Source organism: Chiroxiphia lanceolata, chromosome Z (genome assembly GCF_009829145.1).
Source record: "Chiroxiphia lanceolata isolate bChiLan1 chromosome Z, bChiLan1.pri, whole genome shotgun sequence".
Lineage (NCBI taxonomy): Eukaryota > Metazoa > Chordata > Aves > Passeriformes > Pipridae > Chiroxiphia > Chiroxiphia lanceolata.
The window spans coordinates 55,242,833-55,257,825 of record NC_045671.1 but is presented as its reverse complement, the minus strand read 5'-3'; the positions used below and the strand labels follow the sequence as shown (position 1 = coordinate 55,257,825).

General features: G+C 38.4%; 1 protein-coding gene across 6 annotated transcripts in view; it reads right to left on the bottom strand.

The window, feature by feature from the left end:
- The window catches only part of TRPM3 (transient receptor potential cation channel subfamily M member 3), a 418,794-nt gene that overhangs the window by 20,823 nt on the left and 382,978 nt on the right, over positions 1-14,993 (bottom strand). For all 6 annotated transcript variants that reach the window (XM_032674617.1, XM_032674614.1, XM_032674615.1 and 3 more), the window contains 3 exons: positions 12,733-12,861; positions 10,825-11,076; positions 5,397-5,571 (listed from right to left, as the gene is read on the bottom strand). In XM_032674617.1, coding sequence (XP_032530508.1) covers positions 5,397-5,571; positions 10,825-11,076; positions 12,733-12,861 — 556 coding nt within the window. The remainder of the gene's footprint in view (positions 1-5,396; positions 5,572-10,824; positions 11,077-12,732; positions 12,862-14,993) is intronic.

The following is a 14,993-nucleotide window of genomic DNA, read 5'->3' as shown; positions in this document are numbered from 1 at the left end:
AAATCTGAAAAGCTGCCCAAACCAAAGAACTCGAACCCATGTTGGCTAACAACCGGTTCAGTGGCTTTGACTTCTGCATACAGGAAACTGTGAGGTCTGATGCAAAAACCCAAACCCATGTAGGCTAATAGGGGGCTCAGTTGCTTTGTCTTCTGAATACAGGAAAATGTGAGGTCTGATTCTAATTTTCTAGAGATGACCACCATTTATGTCATCTATCTACATTTTTTTACCAAGCAAACTCACCTTTCCTCTTCAGTATTTCCTATATACTTCTGTATCCATAGTATCCTGGAGGGGCAGATAGTTTTGGAAGGTGAAAACAATGTTCTTCACATGTGAGAGCCATGCTAAGAATTTTTCTGGCTAGAACTGCCAGCAATAGTGCCAATGTGAGGTGAATTAAGGCAGAGATTTTACAGTGTTTGTGGATTTCCTTCTGGACAGGCATTCTCTAAAGCAGCTATGGGGCTGGCTGCTGCCCCATGGATCCCATTGGGTAGCACGAGGCTCAGATGTATTAGGAAAGGCGGCATAAAGACAAGAGAGTGGTATGTCCAATCACTAGTTCCCTGACCCTGATCCTCCTTCCTTCCCCAGCTATCAGTGGATAATAATATATCTTTATTTAACTATGTAATAGATACCAGTCTAATTTTTTCAATTTATCAAGCTATTATTATTATTATTATTCCTTTCCTGAAATATATTAATGTTTCATTTCTCAACCTTTAAATAATTCATAAATTTTATTAGCTTGTCACCTCCTTTTAATTCTCCAGTCTAAGCCTTTATTTGAATCCCAAGAGTTGCTAACTGGGATTCTCTAGTCTCAAGTCAAAACTCAATAGCCCAAGGTGGCTCCAGTCATTATTGATGTTTTGATAGGTTGCACTTTTCCATGAAGTAGCTTTGCTAATCTCCAGTCTTGCATAGTTCCAAAAGTTGTTTCATGTAATTGCTAAAACTTTCTGAGTAGACAACATGATATGCGTAACCTTCTGTCCATGTCAGATCAGCTAAAAAGAATTAGCTGAATAGCTCGAGATAGTTGGAGGAACAATATGGTCTAATAAATCTCAATTGTGCCTCCTTTGTTTACAGACCATACTCTACTCATTTCCTGCTCAAAAACTGGAGGAAGACCATTATGATTGTACTGTGACAGTAAAGTCTGTCTTTTCTAGTTTTCCATTCCCAAAGTCCTTATGGTGCTGGGTTGTGGACCTCATGGGTAGCTGGGACTGAAAGGGCATCAGGAATGCAGGATGGCTCCATCATTAGCAGCAGTCACTCTTCCATATGTTACTGTCTGTGGTTGCTCCCCAGCACTATCTTAGGCATACTCAGAAGTTCTTACTTTTCACAAGCTTCATTCAAGAATTCCTCAAGCTGGCCATTCGAGTTCTGCATCTTTTTTTATGAAGCACCTGCTTAATACGACAAGGTTTTTGGAAAGTGGTGGTCCTGTCTGTGATGAACTGATAGTCCAGGAGGAACTACTTTGAGACTGGTTTTGCTGTTTTTGTTGAATTTACCCAGAAATTTGAACACAGCAGTAAAAGATTTACTTTCCTTTCCCACCCCCCCTCCCTCCCCTTTACAACTGGTTCATAGTCAGAAATTTGTAGATATGTAGTATTTATGTACATCACTGATAATAAACACCACTGAATAGTGTATTCATATTCCCAGAAGTGACGACATAATCTGTCCTCACTTTTGAGTTGAAGGTGAGATCACAAGCCAACAGGACACTAACACATACTCCAGTTAACATTTCATTACAAAATAAAATGAAATGTCTTAGGACAAGACGGCACAATCTTAAGCTCTGCCAGGGGAAGTTTAGGTTGGATATTAGGAAGAAATTTTTTATGGAGAGAGTAATCAAGACATTGGAATGGGCTGCCCAGGGAGGTGGTGGATTCACCATCTCTGAAAGTTTTTAAGATGAGACTGGATGTGGCACTTAGTGCCATGGTCTGGTAACCACGGCGGTGTTGGATCAAGGGTTGGACTTGATGATCTCAGAGGTCTTTTCCAACCTCGCTGATTCTACGAATACAGAAATTATGGGTAAAAAAAATCAGAGTAGATCCATTGGATGAACAGGCTGCCAGCTAATGAGATGGATCCAGAAAATGTATCTGTCGAGCCTTAACGGCATGCTTCATAAATAAAATAAAAATAATACATAAAAAAATTTTAAAAAGTGAACTAGAAATTTTAGAGTAGCACACTTTTTTTTTTTTTTTATATTTCTCAGATAATTTCAGACAATATCAGATAATTTCCAGGGGCATGGCTCAAATCAATATGAATTTCCATAATGAGCACTTTTACTGAATCCTAAATTTGCAAATCATGTAGCAATATTAAACACCAAAATACAAAGAAACTCACAATGAAATCTTTCTGTTAAAATAATACTGATTAAAAAAAATGTGCTCCAACCTATAAATTGCAGTTTAGATGTAGCATAACAATTTTAGAACATCTGTCTTATTTGACAAAGTACAAGTACTGTAGCACTCTAACATGAGTACAGTGGCTGATTTAGCTTAGAACAACTGGAAAAATACATATAACAGCAAATTTTCAAATAGTGAAAAAATGGGAATATACTAGTAAAACCTTCTGGGTGTTGATCGGGCCATTTTGAATTTTACAACAACATCACCAACCACTGCTTGTATTTCCAGTCTATTCAACAGAAAACATTTTTGAGAAACTGAGCCCGAGACAGACATGACATTGAAGCAGAGCAAGGCCTGAGAAGCGAATGTGATATAGCAGAACGAGAATTAGAGAGCTAATTTAGAATCCATGCTCTGAGTAAAAGCATAGAGAACTAAGTCTTAGGAACAGCGGAGATAATAACTCATTAAGGAATGCAGGACACATTGACGCAAAGGACATAAAGTAAGTACACAGCAAAACAGAGACAACCAAAAATGCTAACATACACATAAAATAGGCATATGGAGGGGAGACAAAGGAAGATAAAGAAAAAGAGATGAGCCAAGGCCTAGGTACTCTTGCCAAATATCAGGAACTTCTGCCAAATGCACAAGGAAACCACCCAAAGCAAGGAAAGGCGATGAAGAGTAGGAAAAAGACCCTTCAGGAGGCCAAAGAACAGGAACTACCACCAAGTTTCTCCCCAGATTGAAGGTTGCGCCCCTAAATCTGCCTTAACTCCGCCTGTTATGAATATTAAAACTAGATGTTGCAATATTATGAATATTCATGTATAATGATGCAACTGCTTAGCAAAAATTGTATAAAAGGATCCAGTTGTTCACTGCTACTTCGGAGCTCTTTTGTCCAGCACGAGCCGGGAGCCTCCCCAACATTGTATTGCAATAAATGCCTCACTACTCAAAGACCTAAACTCTGTCTCTGAGTGGTTTCTCCGCGCCTGTTTGGGGCATAAAATTGCCATCAACATATTATATTATTTTGTGCTGAAAGAGTGGTAGATTCTAATTCTCTGTGTCATCTGCCTCTCAGGAAGGAGGAACTAGATGCTGCTTTTCATTTTGACATCATCACTTTTGCTGCAACTCCAGTTTCTTTGACACACAGAAAAACAACTAGTCTATATTTAGAGCTGGAGTTGAAGCCACCACGAATTCTGCTTTCCCTAAGATTCAGAAGTGATTACTCTGTATCTTTTTGCATGGTTTAAATTCTGGGCACCTGAATAACACACCAGACTATCCCCAAATTCTCATGCAAGGGTGTGGAGATTGCCGCTCTCTTTTCTTACTTAAATACAATGCTTCATTCAAAGACCCTTTAGTTTTTTAAGTTTCCAGGTTCTAAACTGTAATCAGCCCTTCATTAAAAATAAACAAAACCACGACCAATTTATTCGGCCAACCACCATGTTTGTTGCACTACGGTAGTTACTTGGTACAGTATCAATAAATGGCCACTTGTAGCGGGACAGATGGAATTCTGCTTGTGGAAGGAAGTCATAGTTTAATGGTACAAACCTTTATCCCTCTATTGTGCTTTCAGAGCAAGATGAAGTTTTACATTCCCAGCAATTATGCCTTTGGAATGAAATGAATTTTTAAAAATAAAAGAGAAAAGGATAAAAATCAGGGAACTGGGTAAAGAAACACAGTGATTTTAGGTATTTGTTTACTTCCTTGCATGCCACTCTGCCTCTGAAAACAAAGTGGGGAAGTAAATATAAAAGGGAGGCATCATTTGTATCCATGACAATGATTCTCTGCTAGCCAGGAAGAAGAAATGAGCATGGAATGACTGTAATATCTGCCATGTGATATATATACATCTGACCATCTGAGACTGTATTAAAGTGAGTGGATTATTTGTGATATAGATACATTTATTACCTTTAAACAGCTCAGGAAAAATCAGCATCTTTTTTCCATTCAAACTTAATCAATACTGAACAAGCAGCAAATAAATTTTGAAAGCACTGTCTTTTCCTAAGGTGGTACATATGATAAAAAGAAATATCCTAAACAGAGCTTTAATGGTTGTCATCTGCCATTGGAAAAGATAATGACTTCCAAATCCTGCCAAGGCTTGCACATAGTTAAGTAGGAATGATGAACATCAGTTTCACAACAGTTTTTGCAAAAGATACATTGTTTGCGTTTCTTAGTTTGTTCATCCACTACATCATTTCTCATGACCAGCCTTCTCCCTTGGTGTAATGAACAGAGTGGCACCAGAGGGTTTATCTAAATAGAAAATCAGTGTTTTCCTGATCAGATGAATCCTGAGGAGACAGTATATTAAATATTTGCTCTTGTTCTGTCTGCACTGGTATGAGCAGAGCCTTGCCTTCTAATAAATAAATATAACAATATTCTAATAGTGGATCTACTGTCCCCAAAGAATTGCATCACGGGGGTTAGTGTAAAGGTGGTGATAGTGAGAAAGGAAAACTTATCAGATTACATCCTCATGAAGTACAGGAACTGAAATGTCTAACCCAGTAGTATTAGACATGATGCTCAGCACGAAGTTACATCTGAAATCAGATTGATGGATGAGAAAAAAGGAGTGATTTTTCTGTTCCAGATATGCCACCTAACCCGTGGTGGATACCTGGAAGGGGGTCCCTGTCACCAAGCTGGTAAAAAGGACCCATTTAAAATATTTTTTATATGCAAAATAATTTAGCATTACAGATTTCCAGTCAAATGATTGCAAAGTGATGCCAGAAGCATGTTCTGAAACTGACACCCCAATATTAGCTGAGAAAGTATTTTTGTGACCATTCTCTCTGTTGAAGAGTTCCTCTGTCTGGAGCCATTTATTGAGCAAACACACATGATATAATAGGACATCATCTGATCAAAGCTGGATACCTGACTTTGGAGTATGAGAATCATAAACTTGCTTACGGTCTATCTGGTCTGCAAACACTTCCCCATAGATCATCCAATAAGGCATGTAAAAAATATTTTTCGCCAGCTTCCACGAAGGCTCCTCATTGGGGAAGAGAATAGCCTGTCTTGCCACACCAAAGCTCATCAAAACCACCAACATGATGATGACAAAGTACATCATGTCTATCATCTGAATGTAATGACAAGAAAAGACAGAGAAAGAGAGAGAGAGGACAAGAATTAGAGAAATTTATTTGTCCATATTCTCATTATCATGCACTGTAAAAAAAAAAAAAGGTTTGTGAATCTTAGAAACAGAATTTTCAAAAACAAATTTTGAAAAACCATTTTTCCTTGTACACATAAAAAATTTCATTGTCAAAAAAGTGAAGTGGTATTATTGTGTCCTTGGTTTTACCTAGTGTTGCTTTTAAGAACAATTCAAATGTTATGAATAGGCTTGAAAATGCAAGGTACCATCTGGTCACATCAGTTGCCTCAACAAGAATATAGGTTCAGTGAGATCAGCAGCCTGGTCTGGGCAAGGGTGGTGAGATGATGTATTGTTTATAGGCACCGAGAGGCAAAAGGACTGACATGGATAATTTTATTCACTGATAGTCATTGTCTTGGAGCAAACAGAGCTGCGACTAACATAAGGAGTAACGGGTGGCAGAACAGTCTGTTACTGCAACGTAAGGGACACCATGATGGTAACCAGTGAGAAAGGAAATCTGTGATACTGGCTGGGCTAGAAATCGGTGGGGGAGTCTGACAAACGACATATTAAAAAAAAAAAAAAAGCATATAACAGGCAGTGAACTCTGTTCTTCTTTATTGTTGAGGATCTCATTAGCATATGAACAAGATTAACTAGTGCTTGCAAACAGTACCCAGTCATTCAAATTGTTCCTGAAAAAAGTGGGACAGCAATCCCACGACTTGCTGAATAGAGTCTGAGGATTAGAAGAGGCACTGTGCTAGAAAGACCCTCAAGAGGGCAGAACAATGGGCATCCAGCAGGTACAGCAGAGATGCTTTATTACCTAAAGTAAATGTGAAAAAAATTGGGAGTCCTTAAATTCCCTAGTAAGATCCCTTTAATTCTTTTACTTACAGGCTTATTTATAAAGCTTTGCTCTTTAGACTTGTTACGACAGAACTGTTTTTCACAGCTTTGGACATTAACTTTTGCCTCTGGCCGAAACTCAACCTCAAACTCCTCTGAATCTTATGAGTTTTAATCCCTTCAGTCTCTGCATTTTCTGGCTCAGCTGAATTCAGCCTTACAAGAGAGCTGTGCAACCAACCTGCACCTCAGCTGGTGGCCTTATTGCTCCATGTGGGACCTGCTGTAGCTCCAGAGCAGGGCTGCTCATGACAAGAGCTGGTGGAAGAAGGACATAGCTGCAGCAGATGGATCTGGCACTGCTGCAGGGGTTCTTCAATTTTAAACAAAAGGAGAGAGACCCGAGGTCAAAGTAACACTATGAAAGTATCTAACAGAGAAAAGAGAGTATTACAGGGTAGCAAAGAGAAAAAAAGGTATTCTCATGTTTACTGAGAGAGAGGCACCTGCAGGGCAGGGGTCTGGCAGGAGAGACTCAGGAAGCTGGAAAGAAGGAACTGAGGACAAGTGAAAAAAAGCAGGGGAAAGAAAAGTCTTGAAGTCCATAAAAATGCAGAAAAGAAAGAAAGAAAAAAACCTTGGGGATATGAGAGAGGAATTAAAGAAATTAAAGAATTAAGAAGGAATTAAAAACCAGTGAAGTCAATCACCAACATTCCTATGATATTCAGGGCATTAATCTCTCAAGAAAATACTCTTCAAAAGAGGAATTCCAGATCATTGTACTTCAGAAAGCAGTCTGAAATGCAAAAGCTGCATAATCATATTTTAGTTCTTACTGCTTTCAGGGATGGAATCTGGAGGTGAAATCTGATTCCTCCTTTCTTGTCTGATCAGACATTGTTTCAGATAGAAATATACAACATGATACATGTAATATAATGCCTACTTTAAAATGTCTGCAAACAAAGAAACATAATGAGTATTTTGTGGTAATTTAAGGTTATATCCTAAATGCTGTTTTTGATCAGGATTCACACAGGTTTGACTTCATGTTGCAACAAATAAAATTTTCAGTGCCATTCTCCATTAAAGATCCACATTAGCTTTTCCCTCCTTCAACTGGGTATCTTCTAAACCCTCAGTAGCTTGTCTAAAATACAATTAAATAGATGGGCAAGTTTCCCTTTAGCCTGCGGGGTCAAACTACAATTGCTATTTTAATAAGGCAATGACCATTTCAATTGTTCTGAAGAACTTGTTAGTCATCTATTTAAAAAACTGATAAAACAAGGAACTGTTCGTACAGTTTTATGAATAAGCTGGCTCTATTTGCCCTTTTGTATTTGCAGAAAAGCTAAGAAAATGTAGACATTTCCACACATTAAAGGAACTGATATATCCGATTCTCTTGACATTCCACAGTGATGTCACTTCATTCCTGAATAAAAGGGAAGTAAATCTATCACTTGTGTAGAGATCAGAAAAGTACATTATAACAAACATATTCTGTTACTGAAATTAGCATAATAATAAACTTGGTCGTTCAGTTTCCTCCTCGTATCTTCAACTTTGCTTTAACCTATTGCTTTAAAACCCCTCAAGACCTATTCCTGCCCCTTGCTTAACCTTGCTTGCATATTTGCTCACAGTGCCCAGACGTAAAACTTTTTACAGCTATTTTGTCATCTGCAATGTAGAGGCTGATGAAGAGAAAGTTCCTTAACACTGGAAAGATAGAAAGAGCCATCCTTCTCCTTTGGAGTCTAAAACATACAACAGAAACTCTAGAAAAAAAGTTCAGGTGTTAAATATGGTCTGTTGAGGACCTCAGTACTGTGATGGGTTTACTCTGTAGAAATATGTGTAAGCCAGCTTGATGTTCTTCATAGTACTGAGTGGAACTTGAAAGACTATTCAGAAGACAGAATTCAAGGAAGTAAACAGACGTGATTTAAACAAAACTACACAAGGGAGCCCATTGCAGCCTGGATTCAGCAAGTGCAACTCCCAGGGAAGTTTGTGCATGAGTTGGACATTGCACAAGAGAATAAATGGGTCAGAAAATAGATGTGAGAGGCTAATTTGTGTAACTCGAGCCAGTTGGGCATTACACGTGTGGGCAAAGGGGATGTGTCAAAGTTGCTGAGTTCATGGAAAGTTGGACAAAGTATGAAAATCAAGTAACAGGAAGGCAAAAAATAGAAGAATTTCCCTCCTTTAACAGTTGGCCACACCTTCAGAATATGCCGACAGTTAAATTCCACACCCTTTAAGTGTGTGCTGAGCCTACAGAGGCCAGTGATTTTCCTGCATTTGTTTCCCATAGAAAGTGGAGTGAGCTTTGATTGGTTGTCATATGTAAGAATGACAAAGGAATGAAAATTCCATTTATTTCAATCACTTCCTTTCTGTGTTGACTCCAGGAGAAAAAAACCCCACTTTTTATACTTCTGGTGGAGGTGGGCTCCTAGAAGCCATTATAATGCTGACTACTAGAAGTTTGTTATTCATGGCCACTCTTTATTATTAAACTGATGCTCACATTGCCTGTGTTAGCACCACAGCTCTTAAACTTTTAGTGCATGTAGCTATGAAAACTGAAACAGAGTTAAAGGTAGTTGGTTTTTTTAGAACTTTTATACACGGTGTATTTTGTACTGATGGAGAGACATAGTCTAAATGGGACAAGGAAGAAACATGATAAGACAGTGATTTCCTTCTGATTTTTGTTCCTTTCTTGGGTTCTTCTGTCCATTCACAATTACCTCCAACAAAAATTGTTGAGTGTTTTGACCTCTGTATTCTGGAGCTCTGCAAAACCTCAGGTCAACATCCTATTGTTTCCTTGAAGGAAGGACATTTCAAAATCCTGTTTAGAGGACATAACAATTCAACAGTCATTTTCTTTTGTATTTTCTGTTTTGCCCCATCTCTATTTTTTTTTTTCAGTAAGCTGTTCTTTCTTTGTCAAACCCACTATGGTGGGTTTGCAGTTGAAAGCTGGTAAATTGAGGGGATAAGACAACGATTCTCTGTTCACCTGTTGAGTAGGGAGTGTAACTGGACATATAATTCACATTTCAGTTTTAGATCTGCTCCCTGAGCTTGTTGTGACTAATGTAAGACCAAGGAAGGACTGTAGTTCATGCACTCATATATGCACCTTTTTCCTACGATGGTGAGGATGGATGAATCTTTTCTTCGAGGACCATCGTAAGACAAAACAGACAGCCTGTTTGGACTTTCTGATTATTGCCCACATACCACTCAGCCAGTAGTAGTATTTCCATTTAGAGGACCTAATATTCTGTTTACTTTTTTAACCAAATGCACAGCTTCAAGGGGCTTTTATATTTAAAAATTAATCTTAAACCCCAAAATGCATGAAACAGACATCATTTACACAAACAAAAGCTGGATAACTGCATATAAAACATGAACACATATTAGCTACATGTGCAAGTGTTCAAATATCAGGGATACGTGCATGTGTGTCTGTAAATTCAGCCGTTTTCTTTAATTCAAACGAGCAAAATCCTGCTTTAATGCAACATTTCTATTGAAACATAAGAAGCCAAAAATTCAAAAGTTATGCATGAGGCAGTAAAACTCAGTTGGTTAGAGTATGGTGCAAATAACATCAAGGCTGTGGGTTTGATCTCCGTATGAACCATTCACTTAAGAGCTGGACTCGATGACTGATCCTTGTGGGTCCTGTCCAACTCAGAAGCTTCTGTAAGTCTGTGATTCTGTAAAATATCTCTTGGTTCCTCCTGTATGCAACCACTATTACATAAGCTATTCATACTGCTGCCATGATGTAAACATGTGATGTGGCCAGGGGACAGAGGCTGCACTTATGCAAATGGATTTATCATCTCACAAGGACACACCTGAACTTGAAAGATGGAAGAGCATATGGGTATGGAGCAAACTATAGAAAGGGTGGTCTCAGTCATAACCATTGCTTTTGAAGACATCACAAAAATTACAACACATTGTCTTTGAGAGTCTCAAGGTACTAAACAGCTGAACACTTTTTTTTCCCAACCTTAACAAACCACTTTCCTTTACAACTACCATTCTCCCTCTGCACTTTCTGCAAATGAGGTACAGAGGTATAGGATGGATGGCTCTGTTGTTGAAGAGAGATCTCAGAGAAAGACAAACAGTACATCACTTATCAGGATAGAAAGTCTAATACTGAATTCTGGGGGTCTGTGCTGAGGTTTTGGTTTAATAAGGCATTATCTTACACGAAAACACTAATGTTTAAAAAAAATACAGGTAAAACTGCAGCAATGTCATTGGCCACAGATATTGAATCAAGAACATGCTGGTAAAACCCAGAAGTACACCAACTTCTCTTACCATTTTCCCAATCATCATAACATATGGTCCCAAATACTTGTTTACTCCGAAGATGTCTAATAACCGTATATACCAGTAAATGATGTTAACACAGTATATCACTCGTCCATCGCTCCGGAGTGGCAGATCTTGCAGACGGAGCACCATCCCAACAGAGAACAGGAGGATAGCTATAAGGTCAGTAACATTCCAGTACTCTTGGAGCCAAACTTTTACTTTTTGTAACAGTTTCCCAGGCTCGGACATCAATATCTGAAGGACAGAGGAAATGGAGAAGAAAGGATATGAGCTGTTTGAATGTAAGCTTGAAGAAATCTGTAGTAAACAGATAGATATGCCACACAGGCCAATATCTCATGTACTCTCTGATTTCTTTTTCAAAAATCTTCCATTTCAACCACTGCTAGCATGTATCTATGTGCAAGATACTTCAAAGGACAAAGTGCTTACTTGGCCTAAAACCCTCATGAAATTGGAAGAAATATATGTATATATTTCTCTTTTTCAAATTTATTAACCCTACTTAGAGTCTTGGAATAGAGGGAGAAATATAGAAGGATATTTCATCAGAAAATTCACATTTAAAGAAGGTGTAGATTTAAAGAAAATTATTCTAAAATATATATCAAATGGTCAATAATAACCATAAAGATCTGTATTACAAATTTAATCTACAGATATACTAGCTATTACTTGGACCTGTTTTTGGAAAATAAGTTCCACAGCCAGTAATACACAGTTCCTATCTGCAGCCTTCCACCTACTGAGCCAGTGGTGGATTTTCTCCATCAGTGTTGCAGAGTCCTTGTGTAGCTATTGCCTCTGTTTTCCTTTTTCCTTTGGTTAGCGAGGTATATTCATAGGCCTCTCAAGCAGTATCTTTTCTCTGTTCTTTTTCTTTATAAAGTAGAGTTTACAGTTCAGTGTCTGAAATCCATCTTTGAAGCCTAAGTGGTTGTTGCAAGTCCATTTTTAGTCCAGTGCTCAAAAGCATTTACTTCAGAAAATATGAACATAGCTGGTAACAGATTCAGCCCAAGGGTACAAATGTACTGTTTCAGCTGATGTCAATGGGACTTGCACCCACTCCCACTAGGGCTGAACTGGGCCGCTGGTGTCACTGTGGTACATTTGGCCAAGTGAAAGGGCACAGCATCAGCTGCAAGAGAGAGAGACCAAGAGGGGCAGGGACAGCAGAGCCACTTCACTCTGTCTATAGATTGAGTTCCACCTTAAATGCTCTATCTCTGCTCTGTGTGTCTGCATTCACATCTTTAGGGAGATGCGTGTTATGGTTTGCAGTAATTAGTAGAAAAATTTCAGTATTAAAAGAGAAAAATACTATTAGAAATGTGCTGTAGTATTCAGTGTGGACCTAGCTTTTCTCCCAGCTATGGGTCATTTTATTTAAAGCCCTTGCATAAGACACTTGGATGGACAGAACAGCTGAAATTTTGAATGAAATCTATTTGTAGTGAGGTGGGTATTTGAACATGGGCTTTTCAGTTGTCATGCTATCACCATGTCTCTGTGTCCATTCTATTTAACCATATCCACTTTTCCTCTCCCTGAAACATACATCAGTTTCTGAGCCACATTTCAAGGAATTTAGTTGACCTTTAAGATTTTTCAGAAGGCCACCCTGTACTTGTGACTGCTACTAAATATGCATCACACTGAAATATGAACATGGAAATTCTGTGGGAGAAAAAGGAAGGAAGGAAGTAAATAAGGAAGAAAGGAAGGAAGGAGAGAAAGAAAAAAGAAAGCAATTGTTCATTTTAAAATGGTTAAAGATAATTTTTTTTTACTGCTGGTTTTTTAACAATCCATCTGCCTTTCGAAGAAAAAAAGGACAATTGTATGATAAGCTTGTTTTTTATTCTCTCTTGGTTGGGATGATTTTACCTCTCTCATCTTCTCTATTCCCAGAGTAAAAATATATGAGATGACAATCCATTCCTGTATAGATGGCCAGCGATCCATCTTCACTAACACTATGTAATTGAACAGCATCAAGTAGCCTATGTATGCCAGCTGTAAAGAAACAAAAAGAACATCAATAGTCGCTATATTTACACAACTGAGCCAGTTTCTTCATTTGATACTCCTGATTCTACTGTAACCAGAGTTAAACAGACAAAAGATAAATAAGACAGTGTTCTGGGTTCAAAAAATTCACATTAAATCACACACAGTGTAGGATGTCCAAAATACAGTCACAAATGTTCTTTCTTCCAGCTACACCTGTTTCCTCAACAAAACTATATTAATGCAGTTCCCCTGGATCATCCACAGTTAGATGGGAATTCTAATAACACTACGTCAACTACCAAATTAAGTTACTTATCTGAAGATTTCTTCCTCATCTATTTCTAACAGCCTTTACTCCTCTAACACCTCTCCTCTGTGTTTTTTTCCTCTGTTCACCCAGTCTAGGCTGACTCTGGAATTTCAAATCCTTTTTGCCTAAGGTTTAGAGGTTTTCCATGCCGGTGTAGTACTGACCTAAATTGTACAACGTTTCCTCCCCAAAACACCCAGGCATAGCCATGCATTCATTTACCTTGTATTTTTTGCAAGTTTTAAAGTGTGAGTGCTTTGCTTTTCCTCCTCTAATATATCCACCTTCCAGCCTAATTTTTGATTCAGTGGGAAGTGTGAATTAAGTTTTAATTTCTTTCTCCTTTCTTTTGACACGCTGAACGTAATTAAATGGTCAGTCAAAAAAAAAAGAGAAGACAGGCAAATGAAATCAACTTTATCAAACTCAGAGAAATCCAACTGTCACACTAGAGCATGGACTGTAGCATGAGTGTGGCTGGGATCTGTGGTGGCCAGAATCCATCTACCTGACTACACTGTCTTTCAAACAGCAGCCTTACAAGAAAACATATCTGAAGCCGAATTTAAATCAGAGAAAAGATGACTCAGTTCTGTGCATGAACATTTAGTCACTGTGGCAGAAATCTGTATTCCATACATCTGTATTTTAATTCAGTTCTTCTCTCTGGACTGTGTGTTACTCACATCTATTGTAGACTTGGGGTCAGATGTAAAATGAAACAACCATAGAGGGCCTTGAGACTTTTGGGTAGGATTATTTCAGTGTTCAGCACATCACAGAATAGAATTTATAGTCCTACTGTATTAGCTAGAGAATATTACTTCTGTTCTCTGTAAAAGGATTTTGGCTTTTGTTCCAGTGGCTGGTTGAGAACACTCAAGAGAATTCTTTCTATTGGCCATAACTACCAGTACAGAGAAGCCAGACAGTTGGAGCATTACTTCTTGTCTACATAAAACAGCAGGGGAAATGATCTCACTTGTCTTTTAGTTTGTGAGAGATGTTGAATTGCAACACTCAGGTCTACAGACTGATCTTCCCCTAACACTCCTAAAAGAAATGGAGAGCAATGTTGACTTAGTCAGCATCTAGAGTTACATCTGAGTCAGCAGAAACTCTGTCTGGGCAGGCAGAACTGAACACATGCCTCCATAGCTGAAATAACACCTTCTAATATAGCACAAAAAGTCAGGTGATGCTGTTACCTAATATGCCTCCTTTTAGACCTTATTGATTACTAATTATCAGAAAATCTAATTTGGTCTGATTCAGCAGCCTTTGGTGAGAATTAGCAGTGAGTATGGCCAAAGAATAGGGACATTAAGGTTACAAAGGTGATAGAGTCACTAGAGGGTTTTGTTTCTTCTTGGTTTTCTTTTGAAATGTTGGCATTGCTTGGCTTTGGGTTTGGTGGGTTTTTTTTTAATGTCAAATCAAATTTACTCAAAACTGTGAAAAGTTTTTGCTTGGCAAAAGAAAAACAAGATCTTGATTTGTGAATAGAATGATTCTGAAACTTCTCCACTTTAAACAAGAAACAAAGCCTTCAGATAGTGAGTGACACACTCCTTCTCCATCCCCAGACCTGTAACTTGCTACTGCCTTCCAGGAGGCTATCTTTATCTCAGTCTGTGGTCAAACCTCAGAGCAGCTGCTCATCCTGGTACTTGGGATTCTTTTAGAGTGCTACAACACAAGTAACTGAACCCTCTTTTTTTTTTGCTTTTACATGGCTTGATAAAGACTAGGAGCTGCCATTGTCACCCTTGAGGGCAGTACCTGAAGAAACTAAGGAAAGGAATGCCTGCTAAGAAGTTTCTAG